The 22,668-nt window shown below is 54.1% G+C and overlaps 1 protein-coding gene across 1 annotated transcript in view; it reads right to left on the bottom strand.

Moving 5' to 3' along the window:
• Positions 1-22,668, bottom strand: part of LOC132381683 (rho guanine nucleotide exchange factor 40-like) — a 116,086-nt gene that overhangs the window by 48,814 nt on the left and 44,604 nt on the right. The window contains exons 12-14 of the mRNA XM_059951277.1: positions 18,987-19,109; positions 18,397-18,588; positions 15,580-16,340 (exon numbers count right to left, since the gene is read on the bottom strand). Of these exons, the coding sequence (XP_059807260.1) occupies positions 15,580-16,340; positions 18,397-18,588; positions 18,987-19,109 (1,076 nt within the window). The remainder of the gene's footprint in view (positions 1-15,579; positions 16,341-18,396; positions 18,589-18,986; positions 19,110-22,668) is intronic.

Below are 22,668 nucleotides of genomic sequence, written 5' to 3'. Positions count from 1 at the left end.
CAAGAGGATACAACATGAGAGAATAGGACCAAACAATTGTGACAGCGGGAAAAGTGTGTCTGGAACTGAAGGAAATATCAGAGGTATTTAATGAATACTTCGCTTCAGTATTCACTATGGAAAAGGATCTTGGTGATTGTAGGGATGGCTTACAGTGGATTGAAAAGCTTGAGCGTGTAGACATTAAGAAAAGGCCGGAGATTTCGGAAAGCATCAAGCTGGATAAGTCACCGGGACCAGACGAGATGCACCCCAGGTGACTGTGAGAGGTGAGGTGAGGGAGGAGATTGCTGAGCCTCTGGCGATGACCTTTGCATCATCAATGGGGACAGGAGAGGATCCAGAGGATTGGAGGGTTGCAGATGTTGTTCCTTTATTCAAGAAAGGGAATAGAGATAGCCCAGGAAATTATAGAAACATCCCCAGCTCACTGTGTGTCCATCATCTCTGTCCATCCCCAGCTCACTGTATGTCCATCGTCACTGTCCATCCCCAGCTCACTGTGTGTCCATCCTCACTGTCCATCCCCAGCTCACTGTGTATCCATCATCACTGTCCATCCCCAGCTCACTGTGTATCCATCATCACTGTCCGTCCCCAGCTCACTGGGTATCCATCATCACTGTCCATCCCCAACTCACTGTGTGTCCATCATCACTGTCCATCCCCAGCTCACTGTGTATCCATCACCACTGTCCATCCCCAGCTCACTGTGTATCCATCATCACTGTCCATCCCCAGCTCACTGTGTATCCATCATGACTGTCCGTCCCCAGCTCACTGGGTATCCATCATCACTGTCGATCCCCAGCTCACTGTTTATCCATCATCACTGTCATCCCCAGCTCACTGTATCCATCATCACTGTCCGTCCCCAGCTCACTGTATCCATCATCACTGTCCATCCCCAGCTCACTGTGTATCCATCATCACTGAACATCCCCAACTCACTGTGTATCCATCATCACTGTCCATCCCCAGCTCACTGTATCCATCATCACTGTCCATCCCCAGCTCACGGTATCCATCATCACTGTCCGTCCCCAGCTCACTGGGTATCCATCATCACTGTCCATCCCCAGCTCACTGAGTATCCATCACCACTGTCCATCCCCAGCTCTGTTTATCCATCATCACTGTCCGTCCCCAGCTCACTGTGTATCCATCATCACTGTCCGTCCCCAGCTCACTGTGTATCCATCAACACTGTCCATCCCTACCTCACTGTGTATCCATCATCACTGTCCATCCCCAGCTCACTGTGTATCCATCATCGCTGTCCATCCCCAGCTCACGGTATCCATCATCACTGTCCGTCCCCAGCTCACTGGGTATCCATCATCACTGTCCATCCCCAGCTCACTGTGTATCCATCATCGCTGTCCATCCCCAGCTCACGGTATCCATCATCACTGTCCGTCCCCAGCTCACTGGGTATCCATCATCACTGTCCATCCCTAGCTCACTGTGTATCCATCATCACTGTCCATCCCCAGCTCATTGTGCATCCATCATCACTGTCCGTCCCCAGCTCACGGTGTATCCATCATCACTGTCCATCCCCAGCTCACTGGGTATCCATCATCACTGTCCATCCCCAGCTCATTGTGCATCCATCATCACTGTCCATCCCCAGCTCACTGTATCCATCATCACTGTCCATCCCCAGCTCACTGTGTGTCCATCATCACTGTCCATCCCCAGCTCACTGTGTGTCCATCATCACTGTCCATCCCCAGCTCACTGTGTGTCCATCATCACTGTCCATCCCCAGCTCAGTGTATCCATCATCACTGTCCATCCCCAGCTCACTGTGTGTCCATCATCACTGTCCATCCCCAGCTCATTGTGCATCCATCATCACTGTCCATCCCCAGCTCACTGTGTATCCATCATCACTGTCCATCCCCAGCTCACAGTGTATCCATCATCACTGTCCATCCCCAGCTCACTGGGTATCCATCATCACTGTCCATCCCCAGCTCACTGGGTATCCATCATCACTGTCCATCCCCAGCTCAGTGTATCCATCATCACTGTCCATCCCCAGCTCACTGTGTATCCATCATCACTGTCCATCCCCAGCTCATTGTGCATCCATCATCACTGTCCATCCCCAGCTCACTGGGTATCCATCATCACTGTCCATCCCCAGCTCAGTGTATCCATCATCACTGTCCATCCACAGCTCACTGGGTATCCATCATCACTGTCGATCCCCAGCTCACTGTTTATCCATCATCACTGTCCATCCCCAGCTCACTGTGTATCCATCACCACTGTCGATCCCCAGCTCACTGTTTATCCATCATCACTGTCCATCCCCAGCTCACTGTGTATCCAACATCACTGTCCATCCCCAGCTCACTGTGTATCCATCATCACTGTCCATCCCCAGCTCACTGTGTATCCATCATCACTGTCCATCCCCAGCTCACTGTGTATCCATCATCACTGTCCATCCCCAGCTCACTGTGTATCCATCATCACTGTCCATCCCCAGCTCACCGGATATCCATCATCACTGTCCATCCCCAGCTCACTGTGTATCCACCATCACTGTCCATCCCCAGCTCACTGTATCCATCATCACTGTCCATCCCCAACTCACTGTGTATCCATCATCACTGTCCGTCCCCAGCTCACTGTGTATCCATCATCACTGTCCATCCCCAGCTCACTGTGTATCCATCATCACTGTCCATCCCCATCTCATTGTGTATCCATCATCACTGTCCGTTCCCAGCTCACTGTGTATCCATCATCACTGTCCATCCCCAGCTCACTGTGTATCCATCATCACTGTCCATCCCCAGCTCACTGTGTATCCATCATCACTGTCCATCCCCAGCTCACTGTGTATCCACCATCTCAGTCCATCCCCAGCTCACAGTGTGTCCATCATCACTGTCCATCCCCAGCTCACTGTGTATCCACCATCACTGTCCATCCCCAACTCACAGTGTGTCCATCATCACTGTCCATCCCCAGCTCACTGTGTATCCATCATCACTGTCCATCCCCAGCTCACTGTGTATCCACCATCTCAGTCCATCCCCAGCTCACTGTGTATCCACCATCACTGTCCATCCCCAGCTCACTGGGTATCCATCATCACTGTCCATCCCCAGCTCACTGTGTATCCATCATCACTGTCCGTCCCCAGCTCACTGTGTATCCATCACCACTGTCCATCCCCAGCTCACTGTGTATCCATCATCACTGTCCATCCCCATCTCACAGTGTATCCATCATCACTGTCCATCCCCAGCTCACTGGGTATCCATCATCACTGTCCATCCCCAGCTCACTGTGTATCCATCATCACTGTCCATCCCCAGCTCACTGTGTATCCATCATCACTGTCCATCCGCAGCTCACAGTGTGTCCATCATCACTGTCCATCCCCAGCTCACTGTGTATCCATCATCACTGTCCATCCCCAGCTCACTGTGTATCCATCATCACTGTCCATCCCCAGCTCACTGTATCCATCATCACTGTCCATCCCCAGCTCACTGTGTATCCATCATCACTGTCCGTCCCCAGCTCACTGTGTATCCATCACCACTGTCCATCCCCAGCTCACTGTGTATCCATCATCACTGTCCATCCCCAGCTCACTGTGTATCCATCATCACTGTCGATCCCCAGCTCACTGTGTATCCATCATCACTGTCCATCCCCAGCTCACTGTGTATCCATCATCACTGTCCATCCGCAGCTCACAGTGTGTCCATCATCACTGTCCATCCCCAGCTCACTGTGTATCCATCATCACTGTCCATCCCCAGCTCACTGTGTATCCATCATCACTGTCCATCCCCAGCTCACTGTGTATCCATCCTCACTGTCGATCCCCAGCTCACTGTGTGTCCATCATCACTGTCCATCCCCAGCTCACTGTGTATCCACCATCACTGTCCATCCCCAGCTCACTGTGTATCCACCATCACTGTCCGTCCCCAGCTCACTGTGTATCCATCCTCACTGTCCATCCCCAGCTCACTGTGTATCCATCCTCACTGTCCATCCCCAGCTCACTGTGTATCCATCATCACTGTCCATCCCCAGCTCACTGTATCCATCATCACTGTCCATCCCCAGCTCACAGTGTATCCATCATCACTGTCCATCCCCAACTCACTGTGTATCCATCATCACTGTCCATCCCCAGCTCACAGTGTGTCCATCATCACTGTCCATCCCCAGCTCAGTGTATCCATCATCACTGTCCATCCCCAGCTCACCGGGTATCCATCATCACTGTCCATCCCCAGCTCACTGTGTATCCATCATCACTGTCCATCCCCATCTCATTGTGTATCCATCATCACTGTCCATCCCCAGCTCACTGTATCCATCATCACTGTCCATCCCCAGCTCACTGTGTATCCATCATCACTGTCCATCCCCAGCTCACTGTGTATCCATCATCACTGTCCATCCCCAGCTCACCGGATATCCATCATCACTGTCCATCCCCAGCTCACTGTGTATCCATCATCACTGTCCATCCCCATCTCACTGTGTATCCATCATCACTGTCCATCCCCAGCTCACTGTGTATCCATCATCACTGTCCATCCCCAGCTCACTGTGTATCCATCATCACTGCCCATCCCCAGCTCACTGTGTATCCATCATCACTGTCCATCCCCAACTCACAGTGTATCCATCATCACTGTCCATCCCCAGCTCACTGTGTATCCATCATCACTGTCCATCCCTAGCTCACTGTGTATCCATCATCACTGTCCATCCCCAGCTCACTGTGTATCCATCATCACTGTCCATCCCCAGCTCACTGTGTATCCATCATCACTGTCCATCCCCAGCTCACTGTGTATCCATCATCACTGTCCATCCCCAGCTCACTGTGTATCCATCATCACTGTCCATCCCCAGCTCACTGTGTATCCATCATCACTGTCCATCCCCAGCTCACTGTGTATCCATCATCACTGTCCATCCCCAGCTCACTGTGTATCCATCATCACTGTCCATCCCCAGCTCACTGTGTATCCATCATCACTGCCCATCCCCAGCTCACTGTATGTCCATCATCACTGTCCATCCCCAACTCACTGTGTCCATCATCACTGTCCATCCCCAGCTCACTGTGTATCCATCATCACTGTCCGTCCCCAGCTCACTGTGTATCCATCATCACTGTCCATCCCCATCTCACTGTGTATCCATCATCACTGTCCGTTCCCAGCTCACTGTGTATCCATCATCACTGTCCATCCCCAACTCACTGTGTATCCATCATCACTGTCCGTTCCCAGCTCACTGTGTATCCATCATCACTGTCCATCCCCAACTCACTGTGTGTCCATCATCACTGTCCATCCCCAGCTCATTGTGTGTCCATCATCACTGTCCATCCCCAGCTCACTGTATCCATCATCACTGTCCATCCCCAGCTCACTGTGTATCCATCATCACTGTCCATCCCCAGCTCACTGTATCCATCATCACTGTCCATCCCCAGCTCACTGTGTATCCATCATCACTGTCCGTCCCCAGCTCACTGTGTATCCATCACCACTGTCCATCCCCAGCTCACTGTGTATCCATCATCACTGTCCATCCCCAGCTCACTGTGTATCCATCATCACTGTCCATCCCCAGCTCACTGTGTATCCATCATCGCTGTCCATCCCCAGCTCACTGTGTATCCATCATCACTGTCCATCCCCAGCTCACTGTGTATCCATCATCACTGTCCGTCCCCAGCTCACTGTGTGTCCATCATCACTGTCGATCCCCAGCTCACTGTGTGTCCATCATCACTGTCCATCCCCAGCTCACTGTATCCATCCTCACTGTCCATCCCCAGCTCACTGTGTGTCCATCATCACTGTCCATCCCCAGCTCACTGTATCCATCCTCACTGTCCATCCCCAGCTCACTGTCTGTCCATCATCACTGTCCATCCCCATCTCACTGTGTATCCATCATCACTGTCCGTCCCCAGCTGACTGTGTATTCATCATCACTGTCCATCGCCAGCTCACTGTGTATCCATCATCACTGTCCATCCCCAGCTCACTGTGTATCCATCATCACTGTCGATCCCCAGCTCACTGTGTATCCATCATCACTGTCCATCCCCAGCTCACTGTGTATCCATCATCACTGTCCATCCCCAGCTCACTGTATCCATCATCACTGTCCGTCCCCAGCTCACTGTATCCATCATCACTGTCCATCCCCAGCTCACTGTATCCATCATCACTGTCCATCCCCAGCTCACTGTGTATCCATCATCACTGTCCATCCACAGCTCACTGTATCCATTATCACTGTCCATCCCCAGCTCACTGGGTATCCATCATCACTGTCCATCCCCAGCTCACTGTGTATCCATCATCACTGTCCATCCCCAGCTCATTGTGTATCCATCATCACTGTCCATCCCCAGCTCACCGTATCCATCATCACTGTCCATCCCCAGCTCACTGTGTATCCATCATCACTGTCCATCCCCAGCTCACTGTGTATCCATCATCACTGTCCATCCCCAACTCACTGTGTATCCATCATCACTGTCCGTCCCCAGCTCACTGTGTATCCATCATCACTGTCCGTCCCCAGCTCACTGTGTGTCCATCATCACTGTCCATCCCCATCTCACTGTGTATCCATCATCACTGTCCGTCCCCAGCTGACTGTGTATTCATCATCACTGTCCATCGCCAGCTCACAGTGTATCCATCATCACTGTCCATCCCCAGCTCACGGTGTATCCATCATCACTGTCCATCCCCAGCTCACTGGGTATCCATCATCACTGTCCATCCCCAGCTCACTGTGTGTCCATCGTCACTGTCCATCCCCAGCTCACTGTGTATCCATCATCACTGTCCATCCCCAGCTCACTGTGTATCCACCATCACTGTCCATCCCCAGCTCACTGTGTGTCCATCATCACTGTCCATCCCCAGCTCACTGTGTATCCATCATCACTGTCCATCCCCATCTCACTGTGTATCCATCATCACTGTCCATCCCCAACTCACTGTGTGTCCATCATCACTGTCCATCCCCAGCTCACTGTGTATCCATCATCACTGTCCATCCCCATCTCACTGTGTATCCATCATCACTGTCCATCCCCAACTCACTGTGTGTCCATCATCACTGTCCATCCCCAGCTCACTGTGTATCCATCACCACTGTCCATCCCCAGCTCACTGTGTATCCATCATCACTGTCCATCCCCAGCTCACCGGATATCCATCATCACTGTCCATCCCCAGCTCACTGTGTATCCATCATCACTGTCCATCCCCAGCTCACTGTGTATCCATCATCACTGTCCGTTCCCAGCTCACTGTGTATCCATCATCACTGTCCATCCCCAACTCACTGTGTGTCCATCATCACTGTCCATCCCCAGCTCATTGTGTGTCCATCATCACTGTCCATCCCCAGCTCACTGTATCCATCATCACTGTCCATCCCCAGCTCACTGTGTATCCATCATCACTGTCCATCCCCAGCTCACTGTATCCATCATCACTGTCCATCCCCAGCTCACTGTGTATCCATCATCACTGTCCGTCCCCAGCTCACTGTGTATCCATCACCACTGTCCATCCCCAGCTCACTGTGTATCCATCATCACTGTCCATCCCCAGCTCACTGTGTATCCATCATCACTGTCCATCCCCAGCTCACTGTGTATCCATCATCGCTGTCCATCCCCAGCTCACTGTGTATCCATCATCACTGTCCGTCCCCAGCTCACTGTGTATCCATCATCACTGTCCATCCCCAGCTCACTGTATCCATCATCACTGTCCATCCCCAGCTCACTGTGTATCCATCATCACTGTCCATCCCCAGCTCACTGTGTATCCATCATCACTGTCCGTCCCCAGCTCACTGTGTGTCCATCATCACTGTCGATCCCCAGCTCACTGTGTGTCCATCATCACTGTCCATCCCCAGCTCACTGTATCCATCCTCACTGTCCATCCCCAGCTCACTGTGTGTCCATCATCACTGTCCATCCCCAGCTCACTGTCTGTCCATCATCACTGTCCATCCCCATCTCACTGTGTATCCATCATCACTGTCCGTCCCCAGCTCACTGTGTATCCATCATCACTGTCCATACACAGCTCACTGTGTATCCATCATCACTGTCCATCCCCAGCTCACTGTGTATCCATCATCACTGTCCATCCCCAGCTCACTGGGTATCCATCATCACTGTCCATCCCCAGCTCACTGGGTATCCATCATCACTGTCGATCCCCAGCTCACTGTGTATCCATCATCACTGTCGATCCCCAGCTCACTGTGTATCCATCACACTGTACACCCCCAGCTCAGTGTGTGTCCATCATCACTGTCCATCCCCAGCTCACTGTGTATCCAAGATCTCTGTCCATCCCCAGCTCACTGTGTGTCTATCATCACTGTCCATCGCCAGCTCACTGTGTATCCATCATCACTGTCAATCCCCAGCTCACTGTGTGCCCATCATCACTGTCCATCCCCAGCTCACTGTATCCATCCTCACTGTCCATCCCCATCTCACTGTGTGTCCATCGTCACTGTCCGTCCCCAGCTCACTGTATGTCCATCATCACTGTCCATCCCCAGCTCACTGTGTATCCACCATCACTGTCCATCCCCAGCTCACTGTGTCCATCATCACTGTCCATCCCCAGCTCACTGTGTATCCACCATCACTGTCCATCCCCAGCTCACAGTGTGTCCATCATCACTGTCCATCCCCAGCTCACTGTGTATCAACCATCACTGTCCATCCCCAGCTCACAGTGTGTCCATCATCACTGTCCATCCCCAGTTCACTGTATCCATCATCACTGTCCATCCCCAGCTCACTGTGTATCCATCATCACTGTCCATCCCCAGCTCACTGTATCCATCATCACTGTCCATCCCCAGCTCACTGTGTATCCATCATCACTGTCCATCCCCAGCTCACTGTATCCATCATCACTGTCCATCCCCAGCTCACTGTGTGTCCATCCTCACTGTCCATCCCCAGCTCACGGTGTATCCATCATCACTGTCCGTCCCCAGCTCACTGTATCCATCATCACTGTCCATCCCCAGCTCACTGTGTATCCATCATCACTGTCCGTCCCCAGCTCACTGTATCCATCATCACTGTCCATCCCCAGCTCACTGTGTATCCATCATCACTGTCCATCCCCAACTCACTGTGTGTCCATCATCACTGTCAATCCCCAGCTCACTGTATCCATCATCACTGTCCATCCCCAGCTCATTGTGTATCCATCATCACTGTCCATCCCCAACTCACTGTGTGTCCATCATCACTGTCAATCCCCAGCTCATTGTGTATCCATCATCACTGTCCATCCCCAGCTCACTGTATCCATCATCACTGTCCATCCCCAGCTCACTGTGTATCCAACATCACTGTCCATCCCCAGCTCACTGTGTATCCATCATCACTGTCCATCCCCAACTCACTGTATCCATCATCACTGTCCATCCCCAGCTCACTGTGTATCCATCATCACTGTCCATCCCCAGCTCACTGTGTATCCATAATCACTGTCCATCCCCAGCTCACTGTGTATCCATCATCACTGTCCGTCCCCAGCTGACTGGGTATCCATCATCACTGTCCATCCCCAGCTCACTGTGTATCCATCATCACTGTGCATCCCCAGCTCACTGTATCCATCATCACTGTACATCCCCAGCTCACTGTATCCATCATCACTGTCCATCCCCAGCTCACTGTGTGTCCATCCTCACTGTCCATCCCCAGCTCACTGTATCCATCATCACTGTCCATCCCCAGCTCACTGTGTATCCATCATCACTGTCCATCCCCAGCTCACTGTGTATCCACCATCACTGTCCATCCGCAGCTCACAGTGTGTCCATCATCACTGTCCATCCCCAGCTCACTGTGTATCCATCATCACTGTCCGTCCCCAGCTCACTGTGTGTCCATCATCACTGTCCGTCCCCAGCTCACTGTGTATCCATCATCACTGTCCATCCCCAGCTCTCTGTGTGTCCATCATCACTGTCCATCCCCAGCTCACTGTGTATCCACCATCACTGTCCATCCCCAGCTCAGTGTATCCATCATCACTGTCCATCCCCAGCTCACTGTGTATCCACCATCACTGTCCGTCCCCAGCTCACTGTGTATCCACCATCACTGTCCGTCCCCAGCTCACTGTGTATCCATCATCACTGTCCGTCCCCAGCTCACTGTGTATCCACCATCACTGTCCATCCCCAGCTCAGTGTATCCATCATCACTGTCCATCCCCAGCTCACTGTGTATCCATCATCACTGTCCATCCCCAGCTCACTGTGTATCCATCATCACTGTCCATCCCCAGCTCACAGTGTGTCCATCATCACTGTCCATCCCCAGTTCACTGTGTATCCACCATCACAGTCCATCCCCAGCTCACAGTGTGTCCATCATCACTGTCCATCCCCAACTCACTGTGTCCATCATCACTGTCCATCCCCAGCTCACTGTTTATCCATCATCACTGTCCATCCCCAGCTCACAGTGTGTCCATCATCACTGTCCATCCCCAGCTCACTGTGTATCCATCATCACTGTCCATCTCCAGCTCACTGTATCCATCATCACTGTCCATCCCCAGCTCACTGTGTGTCCATCCTCACTGTCCATCCCCAGCTCACGGTGTATCCATCATCACTGTCCGTCCCCAGCTCACTGTATCCATCATCACTGTCCATCCCCAGCTCACTGTGTATCCATCATCACTGTCCGTCCCCAGCTCACTGTATCCATCATCACTGTCCATCCCCAGCTCACTGTGTATCCATCATCACTGTCCCTCCCCAACTCACTGTGTGTCCATCATCACTGTCCATCCCCAGCTCACTGTGTATCCATCATCACTGTCCATCCCCAACTCACTGTATCCATCATCACTGTCCATCCCCAGCTCACTGTGTATCCATCATCTCTGTCCATCCCCAGCTCACTGTGTATCCATCATCACTGTCCGTCCCCAGCTGACTGGGTATCCATCATCACTGTCCATCCCCAGCTCACTGTGTATCCATCATCACTGTGCATCCCCAGCTCACTGTATCCATCATCACTGTCCATCCCCAGCTCACTGTATCCATCATCACTGTCCATCCCCAGCTCACTGTGTGTCCATCCTCACTGTCCATCCCCAGCTCACTGTATCCATCATCACTGTCCATCCCCAGCTCACTGTGTATCCATCATCACTGTCCATCCACAGCTCACTGTGTATCCACCATCACTGTCCATCCGCAGCTCACAGTGTGTCCATCATCACTGTCCATCCCCAGCTCACTGTGTATCCATCATCACTGTCCGTCCCCAGCTCACTGTGTGTCCATCATCACTGTCCGTCCCCAGCTCACTGTGTATCCATCATCACTGTCGATCCCCAGCTCACTGTGTGTCCATCATCACTGTCCATCCCCAGCTCACAGTGTGTCCATCATCACTGTCCATCCCCAGTTCACTGTGTATCCACCATCACAGTCCATCCCCAGCTCACAGTGTGTCCTTCATCACTGTCCATCCCCAACTCACTGTGTCCATCATCACTGTCCATCCCCAGCTCACTGTTTATCCATCATCACTGTCCATCCCCAGCTCACTGTGTATCCATCATCACTGTCCATCTCCAGCTCACTGTATCCATCATCACTGTCCATCCCCAGCTCACTGTGTGTCCATCCTCACTGTCCATCCCCAGCTCACGGTGTATCCATCATCACTGTCCGTCCCCAGCTCACTGTATCCATCATCACTGTCCATCCCCAGCTCACTGTGTATCCATCATCACTGTCCGTCCCCAGCTCACTGTCTGTCCATCATCACTGTCCATCCCCAACTCACTGTGTATCCATCATCACTGTCCATCCCCAGCTCACTGTGTATCCATCATCACTGTCCATCCCCAGCTCACTGTGTGTCCATCCTCACTGTCCATCCCCAGCTCACGGTGTATCCATCATCACTGTCCATCCCCAGCTCACTGTGTATCCATCATCACTGTCCGTCCCCAGCTCACTGTGTGTCCATCATCACTGTCCATCCCCAGCTCACGGTGTATCCATCATCACTGTCCATCCCCAGCTCACGGTGTATCCATCATCACTGTCCGTCCCCAGCTCACTGTGTATCCATCATCACTGTCCATCCCCAGCTCACTGTGTATCCATCATCACTGTCCATCCCCAGCTCACTGTGTGTCCATCCTCACTGTCCATCCCCAGCTCACGGTGTATCCATCATCACTGTCCATCCCCAGCTCACTGTGTATCCATCATCACTGTCCGTCCCCAGCTCACTGTGTGTCCATCATCACTGTCCATCCCCAGCTCACGGTGTATCCATCATCACTGTCCGTCCCCAGCTCACTGTGTGTCCATCATCACTGTCCATCCCCAGCTCACGGTGTATCCATCATCACTGTCCATCCCCAGCTCACGGTGTATCCATCATCACTGTCCGTCCCCAGCTCACTGTGTATCCATCATCACTGTCCATCCCCAGCTCACTGTGTATCCATCATCACTGTCCATCCCCAGCTCACTGTGTGTCCATCATCACTGTCCATCCCCAGCTCACTGTGTATCCATCATCACTGTCCATCCCCAGCTCACTGTGTATCCACCATCACAGTCCATCCCCAGCTCACTGTGTGTCCATCATCACTGTCCATCCCCAGCTCACGGTGTATCCATCATCACTGTCCGTCCCCAGCTCACTGTGTATCCATCATCACTGTCCGTCCCCAGCTCACTGTGTATCCATCATCACTGTCCATCCCCATCTCACTGTGTATCCATCATCACTGTCCATCCCCAGCTCATTGTGTATCCATCATCACTGTCCATCCCCAGCTCACTGTGTATCCATCATCACTGTCCCTCCCCAACTCACTGTGTGTCCATCATCACTGTCAATCCCCAGCTCATTGTGTGTCCATCATCACTGTCCATCCCCAGCTCACTGTATCCATCATCTCTGTCCATCCCCAGCTCACTGTGTATCCATCATCACTGTCCATCCCCAGCTCACTGTATCCATCATCACTGTCCATCCCCAGCTCACTGTGTATCCATCATCACTGTCCATCCCCAGCTCACTGTGTATCCAACATCACTGTCCATCCCCAGCTCACTGTGTATCCATCATCACTGTCCATCCCCAACTCACTGTATCCATCATCACTGTCCATCCCCAGCTCACTGTGTATCCATCATCACTGTCCATCCCCAGCTCACTGTGTATCCATAATCACTGTCCATCCCCAGCTCACTGTGTATCCATCATCACTGTCCGTCCCCAGCTGACTGGGTATCCATCATCACTGTCCGTCCCCAGCTCACTGTATCCATCATCACTGTCCATCCCCAGCTCACTGTATCCATCATCACTGTCCATCCCCAGCTCACTGTGTGTCCATCCTCACTGTCCATCCCCAGCTCACTGTATCCATCATCACTGTCCATCCCCAGCTCACTGTGTATCCATCATCACTGTCCATCCCCAGCTCACTGTGTATCCATCATCACTGTCCGTCCCCAGGTCACTGTGTATCCATCATCACTGTCCATCCCCAGCTCACAGTGTATCCATCGTCACTGTCCATCCCCAGCTCACTGTGTATCCATCATCACTGTCCGTCCCCAGCTCACTGTGTGTCCATCATCACTGTCCGTCCCCAGCTCACTGTGTATCCATCATCACTGTCCATCCCCAGCTCTCTGTGTGTCCATCATCACTGTCCATCCCCAGCTCACTGTGTATCCACCATCACTGTCCATCCCCAGCTCACAGTGTGTCCATCATCACTGTCCATCCCCAGTTCACTGTGTATCCACCATCACAGTCCATCCCCAGCTCACAGTGTGTCCATCATCACTGTCCATCCCCAGCTCACTGTTTATCCATCATCACTGTCCATCCCCAGCTCACTGTTTATCCATCATCACTGTCCATCCCCAGCTCACTGTGTATCCATCATCACTGTCCGTCCCCAGCTCACTGTGTATCCATCATCACTCCATCCCCAGCTCATTGTGTATCCATCATCACTGTCCATCCCCAGCTCACCGTATCCATCAGCACTGTCCATCCCCAGCTCACTGTGTATCCATCATCACTGTCCATCCCCAGCTCACTGTGTATCCATCATCACTGTCCATCCCCAACTCACTGTGTGTCCATCATCACTGTCCATCCCCAGTTAACTGTGTATCCATCATCACTGTCCGTCCCCAGCTCACTGTGTGTCCATCATCACTGTCCATCCCCAGCTCACTGGGTATCCATCATCACTGTCCATCCCCAGCTCATTGTGTATCCATCATCACTGTCCATCCCCAGCTCACTGTGTATCCATCATCACTGTCCATCCCCAGCTCACTGTGTATCCATCATCACTGTCCATCCCCAACTCACTGTGTGTCCATCATCACTGTCCATCCCCAGTTAACTGTGTATCCATCATCACTGTCCGTCCCCAGCTCACTGTGTGTCCATCATCACTGTCCATCCCCAGCTCACTGTGTATCCATCATCACTGTCCATCCCCAGCTCACTGTGTATCCATCATCACTGTCCATCCCCAGCTCACTGTGTATCCATCATCACTGTCCATCCCCAGCTCATTGTGCATCCATCATCACTGTCCATCCCCAACTCACTGTGTATCCATCATCACTGTCCATCCCCAGCTCACTGAGTGTGGGGTTACTGGGGAGAGGGTCTGACGGGTTTGTGGGTTTACTGGGGGAGAGGGATGAGGGACTGACGGGTTTGCTGGGTTACTGGGGGAGATGGTCTGGCGGATTTGGGGGATTTCTGGGGGAGAGGAACGAGGGACTTGTGGGTTTGGGGTGTTTCTGGGGGAGAGGGACTAGGGACTGGCGGGTTTCAGCGGCTGGGAGACCAGCAATTGTCGATGTGTAATACACAGTAGATTGTCTGATTGAGGAGATGCTGGGAGTCCATGTTAAGCCAAAGGGCCAAGTACTCTCCAGGAGGCCAATATCAAGCAGGCAATGGAAATGCAGGGGTCCTTTCGTGCTGCTGCAGCGCAGACACGCACGCACACACTGTACCGGATGGATCCTGTCCCTGAAGCCAGCTGAAACGTTTTTACGCTGCCCCACCTGTGGTCGGATTGAATGCAGAGGCAGGGATTCTGTGGTGGTCAGAGCTGGTGGGGCTTGGAAGTGAGACGTCCGGACGAGACGACATTTGTGGGCCTGGCTGCAGCCTGGAAGCTGTGGTGCCTCACAGGCCGGGGAGCAGAGGAGGAGTGGAGTGGAGGGGAGGCAAAGAAGTCCAACAAGCAGACGGGAGGAAGCAGAGGAACGGGTGAGGAAGAGAAAGCAGTAGGGAGGGTGGCGGAGAACAAAGAGGGGAACGGAGGGATGAGGAGGACTGAGTGAGGGGAGGGGTAGAAGGAAGTGGATCTGGAGGAGGATTGGAAAGTGAGGAAGTGGAAGCAGAGGGGAGAGGGGGGAGAGTGGGAAGTGGGGAGGAGGGATCCCACCTACCTGCTCTTGGCTGGCAGCCCCAGGATAGGGGATGCGCCCCAGGGGGCCTCGGCCTGGATCTCCCCCCTTCGTGCCAGCATGACGTGCTCCCTGGGCGAGCAGGTACGGTCGACGAGCTGCGTGCTGCTGACCTCCAGCCCACGGATGAGGACCGCCGGGGCCGCCCTCGCTGGCGCGACACCGGCCCCCTGGGGCCACGGAGACGGGCCAGGGGCCAGCTCGAAACTCTGCGCCTTCTTCAGGGGCACCGCGGGGTCCCGCCGCCAGCCCGCCGCACTGGAATTCAGGGGGCTTAGGGGTCGGGGAGCCCGGACGTCCGGCGAGGAGGAGGAGGAGGAGGAGAAGGAGTGGCGGGGGCATTGAGAGGAGGGGGAGGAGGGGGATGGGTGCTCAGGGCTGCTGCTCAGGGACCAGGCGCTGAGCCAGGGGGTGAGGAGAGCGGGAACAGCTCTACGTTCCAGCCGGGGGGTGCTGCTGCCCTGGAGGCTGGCCGAGCCCTCGGGGCCCCTCCTGGGGCTAGCAGAGGGCGGGGGTCCCCCACCCCCTCCACCCCCAGGGGTGGAGGCCAAGTGCCCCTCGTGGTCACTAGCCCACCAGAGAGGCCAGCGGTCCAGCAGCCGCTGGTCGCCCAGGACTTTGGCCAGATCCCACAGGTGGGAATCGGGGTGGGGCGGAGGCTGCTGTGGGTCATCTGCTGATGGGCAGAGGTCTGGGCTCATCCCTCCTGGAGTCTGTGGGCTCTCTGGGCACCAGCTGTAGGCCTGGGGGGAGAGAGAGGGGGTGGATGAGGAGGGTCAGGGCAGTTCTCCAGTCTGTATGTGTGTGTGTGTGTGTGTGTGTGTGTGTGTGTGTGTCCTGCACTCATCACCCCGTATCACAGACTGTAACCCAGCTCTCTCGCACCGTCCCTCAGTGACCTGTCACCCCCAGTGTCCAGTGTCACTGACTGTATCCCCACTGACGATAATCCAGCTCCCTCACACCGTCCCTCAGTGACCCCTCTCCCCCAGCACCCTGTGTCACTTTCTGTATCCCCACTGACAATAACCCAGCTCTCTCACACCGTCCCTCAGTGACCCCTCTCCCTCACTGCCCTGTGTCACTGACTGTATCCCCACTAACGATAACCCAGCTCCCTCACACCGTCCCTCAGTGACCCCTCTCCCCCAGCGCCCTGTGTCACTGATTGTAACCCCATTGACAAAACCCAGCACCCTCACACCGTCCCTCAGTGACCCCTCTCCCCCAGCACCCTGTGTCACAGACTGTATCCCCACTGACGATAACCCAGCTCCCTCACACCGTCCCTCAGTGACCCCTCTCCCCCAGCGCCCTGTGTCACTGATTGTAACCCCATTGACTAAACCCAGCTCCCTCACACTGTCCCTCAGTGACCCCTCTCCCCCAGCACCCTGTGTCACAGACTGTATCCCCACTGACGATAACCCAGCTCCCTCACACCGTCCCTCAGTGATCCCTCTCCCCCAGCACTGTGTCACTGACTGTATCCCCACTGATAATAACCCAGCTCCCTCACACCGTCCCTCAGTGACCCCTCTCCCCCAGAACCCTGTGTCACTGACTGTATCCCCACTGACAATAACCCAGCTCCCTCACACCGTCCCTCACTGACCCCTCTCCCTCAGCACCCTGTGTCACTGACTGTATCCCCAGTGACAATAACCCAGCTCCCTCACACCGTCCCTCACTGACCCCTCTCCCTCAGCACCCTGTGTCACTGACTGTATCCCCACTGATAACCCAGCTTCCTCACACCATCCCTTAGTGACCCCTCTCCCCCAGAACCCTGTGTCACTGACTGTATCCCCACTGACAATAACCCAGCTCCCTCACACCGTCCCTCAGTGACCCCTCTCCCCCAGTACCCTGTGTCACTGACTGTTTCCCCACTGACTGTAACCCAGCTCCCTCACACCATCCCTTAGTGACCCCTCTCCCCCAGAACCCTGTGTCACTGACTGTATCCCCACTGACAATAACCCAGCTCCCTCACACCGTCCCTCAGTGACCCCTCTCCCCCAGCACCCTGTGTCACTGACTGTATCCCCACTGACAATAACCCAGCTCCCTCACACCGTCCCTCAGTGACCCCTCTCCCCCAGCACCCTGTGTCACTGACTGTATCCCCACTGACAATAACCCCGCTCCCTCACACCGTCCCTCAGTGACCCCTCTCCCCCAGCACTCTGTGTCACTGACTGTCTCCCCACTGACAATAACCCAGTTTTCTCACACCGTCCCTCAGTGACCCCTCTCCCCCAGCACCCTGTGTCACTGACTATATCCCCACTGACGATAACCCAGCTCCCTCACACCGTCCCTCAGTGACCCCTCTCCCCCAGCACTCTGTGTCACTGACTGTCTCCCCACTGACGATAACCCAGCTCCCTCACACCGTCCCTCAGTGACCCCTCTCCCCCAGCACTCTGTGTCACTGACTGTATCCCCACTGACGATAACCCAGCTCCCTCACACCGTCCCTCAATGACCCCTCTCCCCCAGCACCCTGTGTCACTGACGATCACCCCGCTCCCTCTCAGTGACCCCTCTCCCCCAGCGCCCTGTGTCACTGACGATCACCCCGCTCCCTCTCAGTGACCCCTCTCCCCCAGCGCCCTGTGTCACTGACGATCACCCCGCTCCCTCTCAGTGACCCCTCTCCCCCAGCGCCCTGTGTCACTGACGATCACCCCGCTCCCTCTCAGTGACCCCTCTCCCCCACCGCCCTGTGTCACTGACGATCACCCCGCTCCCTCTCAGTGACCCCTCTCCCAGCGTGAAGATCTGCCATCCTACCAGCCTGAAGAACTGATGGAGCCGGATTGTCCTGTCGATGAGAAACCGTCGGTGCTCCAACCGTTCGGTGAACTGGGACGCCAGCGACCGGTAATCCCGCAGTTTGTCGACGTAGGGCTGGAGGCGAGGGGAGACGGCCAGCTCCCAGCGGGCCATTCCCTGAAGGAGTCGCTGTGCCCTCTGGCTGTGTTCCTGTTTCGTTCCCAGTGGAGAGACGGGAAGAACGTTGGGAGCGTGCAAACATTCGGATCCGGAGACAGGAGGAGCCGCTCGGCCCCTATTCCACCTGCTCTCCCATTCTGCAAGATCGCTGCCCATGTGACCCTCACCCTGTCTCTGATACAGAAAGATGGACCTCACAACCTGTGTCAGCGTGGCTCCTGCACCTTATCGTCTGTCTGTCGCTGTATTATTGATACAGACCCTGAGCGAGAGAACGGGAAAGGACAGCTCTCCCCGTCTCCGTTTCAGTCAGGCACTCCGCAGGATGACTCCACGGGCAGCTCGGGATGAACCATTAAGACAATGCTCCTCTCTCTCCCCGACCTTAAACCCTCCGGCTCCTGACCGATCCCCGCCCTGCCCCTTACCAGCGCCGTGCGGCTGAAGTCCCGGAATTCCTGCTGCCTCTGCCGCAGTGCGGGCAGCGAATCCTCCATCTCCTCGGCCTTCTCCAGCTGCGGCTTCCCGACCTCCCTCAGCCAGGCGCAGACCTGGGGCGGGAGGGGAGAGAGACGGAACGTCAGAGCCACTCGACCACCAACAGGGAGCCCGCGCCCGCGTACGCAGCCGGCCAGGAGCGGACATGGGGCTGCACGGTGTTGGGGTGGTGTGTCCTGGGGGGGGTGGGGGGGGGGCGGTGTGTGTGTCCGGAGACTGCACATCCTCCCTGTGATCCCGGGGGTTTCCCCAGGGTCTCTGGATTCTGCCCGTGTCCCAGAGACGTGGGCAGTGGGTTACTCAGCCGCTGTGAATTGTCTCCCACTGTGACGGGGGGGGGTGGGGGGAGAACCTGGGAGGAGTTGACAGGAATGCGACGGGATCAGTGCGAGTGGATGATAGGGATGCAGAGCCTGGAATTTCCGACTGGAGGAGCCCACTGGGTCGGGCGGAATCGGAAGCCTATTCTTCAGGTCAGGATTGAGTGAGTGGTTACTGGCCTGTACGGACTGGATGGGCAGAAGGGCCTTTTTCTCTGCCACAACTCTCTCCGACCCTTCTGTGTCGAAGAGCTGAAGGCTCTTTCAACTTGAACTGGTGGGGGGGAACAGTGAGAGAGGTTCTCACCCATCAAAGAGAGGAGGAAATCTTCAGGGTAGGCATACAAGGAGACCAGTGAGATTCTCTCTCACTACCTCCCACTCTGTCATCTTATTCTGGCTTCTACACCCCCCACCCTTCTTTTCCAGTCCTTGGCCAGAAACTCTGATGGTTTATTTTCCTCCATAGATGCCGCCTGACCTGTTGAGTGCCTCCAGTGTTTTGTGTGTGTGTGTGTGTGTGTTGCTCCAGATTTCCCACATCTGCAGAATCCTCTGCGTTTCTGACCATTGAGTGTGACCTGAATGTTATAAAACAAACCCCACTCTGTCTGCGACCAATGTCTGTGTCCTCATGCTCTGGAACTGCCCCTCATCTTCCCTCTGGGCCCATTGCACGGATGACGTTGGACTTAAGTAACCTGGTTTCTCTCTCTGTTGCAGTCGCCTCACTGTGTTGTTAACTCCAGGTCCTTTGCCAAGCTTTCCCCCTCCGGAAGTGGAGGATGTGGCTGCCTGCCCGGAGCAATCCTGTTCCCTGAACTACTGGTTAACAGCTGCAGTTCCCTGCCATCTCCTCTGGCTAAGCCCACCTGGAGTTTGTTTGCTTCAATCAAATCCCCTTTCGTCTCACCTCTGCTCCAGGGAGAATAACTGTTTCTCCATTCTCCAATGCAGGAACAGGCCTTTTGACCCACAGTGTCTGGGCTGAATTAAATTAATCCCTTCAGCTCATGATCCACATCCTTCCAGCCTGTGCAGAGAGTCACAAAGCGATGGTCTCCAAGATTTCCAGCGCCCCTGAATTTGTTAATTGTTGTCTTAATGTGAGGTGTTAACTACCTGTGCTTTATATTTGACCTTGAGAAGTTTATTTTGACTGGCACGGGTTTTCTGTGTGCTGCAGATATTTCAGTGGACTCCTGATTCACACTTATTGCAGGGTCCTAGCTTTGTGGCATCCATCGTTAACCATGACATGCCCTCTTCTCTTTTGCTACCATCAGGGAGGAGGTACAGGAGCCTGAAGACACACACTCAGCAATTCAGGAACAGCTTCTTCCCCTCTGCCATCAGGGAGGAGGTACAGGAGCCTGAAGACACACACTCAGCGATTCAGGAACAGCTTCTTCCCCTCTGCCATCAGGGAGGAGGTACAGGAGCCTGAAGACACACACTCAGCGATTCAGGAACAGCTTCTTCCCCTCTGCCATCAGGGAGGAGGTTCAGGAGCCTGAAGACACACACTCAGCGATTCAGGAACAGTTTCTTCCCCTCCGCCGTCAGGGAGGAGGTACAGGAGCCTGAAGACACACACTCAGCGATTCAGGAACAGCTTCTTCCCCTCCGCCATCTGATTTCTGAATGGACGTTGAACCCACAAACACCACCTCACTACTTTTTTAATTTCCTATTTTTTTGCTCTACTTATTTAATTTAACTATTTAACGTACATATATATACTTAGTATAATGTCCAGCTTTCCTCTCTTCTGTAAATGACCATGTATCACATTGTACGGCTGCCACAAATTTAACAAATTTCACGACATATGCCGGTGATAATAAACCCAATTCTGATAGAGGATGTTACATATCACAGTGTCAAACTAAGGTTTTATGGGAACTCTGGTGAATTAACACAGGAGATGGTCTCTCCTCCACACTTGAGTTCAGCCTCTGGCAGGGCACGTCATGTGTCTGTGCCGTGTGTTGTGTGTCGTGTGACGTTGTGTGTCTGTGTCGTGTGACATCGTGTGTCTGTGTCGTGTGACATCGTGTGTCTGTGTCGTGTGTCTGTGTTGTGTGACGTCGTGTGTCTGTGTCGTGTGACGTCGTGTGTCTGTGCCGTGTGACGTCGTGTGTCTGTGTCGTGTGACGTCGTGTGTCTGTGTTGTGTGACATCGTGTGTCTGTGTTGTGTGAAGTCGTGTGTCTGTGTTGTGTGACGTCGTGTGTCTGTGTCGTGTGTCTGTGTCATGTGACATCGTGTGTCTGTGTCGTGTGACGTGTGTCTGTGTCGTGTGACATCGTGTGTCTGTGTCGTGTGACATCGTGTGTCTGTGTCGTGTGACATCGTGTGTCTGTGTCGTGTGACGTCGTGTGTCTGTGTCGTGTGACATCGTGTGTCTGTGTCGTGTGTCTGTGTCGTGTGACGTCGTGTGTCTGTGTCGTGTGACATCGTGTGTCTGTCGTGTGACATCGTGTCTGTGTCGTGTTACATCATGTGTCTGTGTCGTGTGACGTCGTGTGTCTGTGTCGTGTGACGTCGTGTGTCTGTGTCGTGTGACGTCGTGTGTCTGTGTCGTGTGACGTCGTGTGTCTGTGTCGTGTGACGTCGTGTGTCTGTGTCGTGTGAAGTCCTGTGTCTGTGTCGTGTGACGTCGTGTGTCTGTGTCGTGTGACGTCGTGTGTGTGTCGTGTGACGTCGTGTGTCTGTGTCGTGTGACATCGTGTGTCTGTGTCGTGTGACATCGTGTGTCTGTGTCGTGTGACATCGTGTGTCTGTGTCGTGTGACGTTGTGTGTCTGTGTCGTGTGACATCGTGTGTCTGCGTCGTGTGTCTGTGTCGTGTGACGTCGTATGTCTGTGTCGTGTGACATCGTGTGTCTGTGTCGTGTTACATCATGTGTCTGTGTCGTGTGACGTCGTGTGTCTGTGTCGTGTGACGTCGTGTGTCTGTGTCGTGTGACGTCGTGTGACATCGTGTGTCTGTCGTGTGACATCGTGTGTCTGTGTCGTGTTACATCATGTGTCTGTGTCATGTGACGTCGTGTGTCTGTGTCGTGTGACATCGTGTGTCTGTCATGTGACGTCGTGTGTCTGTGTCATGTGACGTCGTGTGTCTGTGTCGTGTGACGTCGTGTGTCTGTCGTGTGACGTCGTGTGTCTGTGTCGTGTGTCTGTGTTGTGTGACGTCGTGTGTCTGTGTCGTGTGTCTGTGTTGTGTGACGTCGTGTGTCTGTGTCGAGTGACATCGTGTGTCTGTGTCGTGTGTCTGTGTTGTGTGACGTC

This window comes from Hypanus sabinus, chromosome 26, assembly GCF_030144855.1.
Source record: "Hypanus sabinus isolate sHypSab1 chromosome 26, sHypSab1.hap1, whole genome shotgun sequence".
In the NCBI taxonomy this organism is placed as follows: Eukaryota; Metazoa; Chordata; class Chondrichthyes; order Myliobatiformes; family Dasyatidae; genus Hypanus; species Hypanus sabinus.
This window is presented reverse-complemented; position numbering and strand designations above follow the sequence as displayed.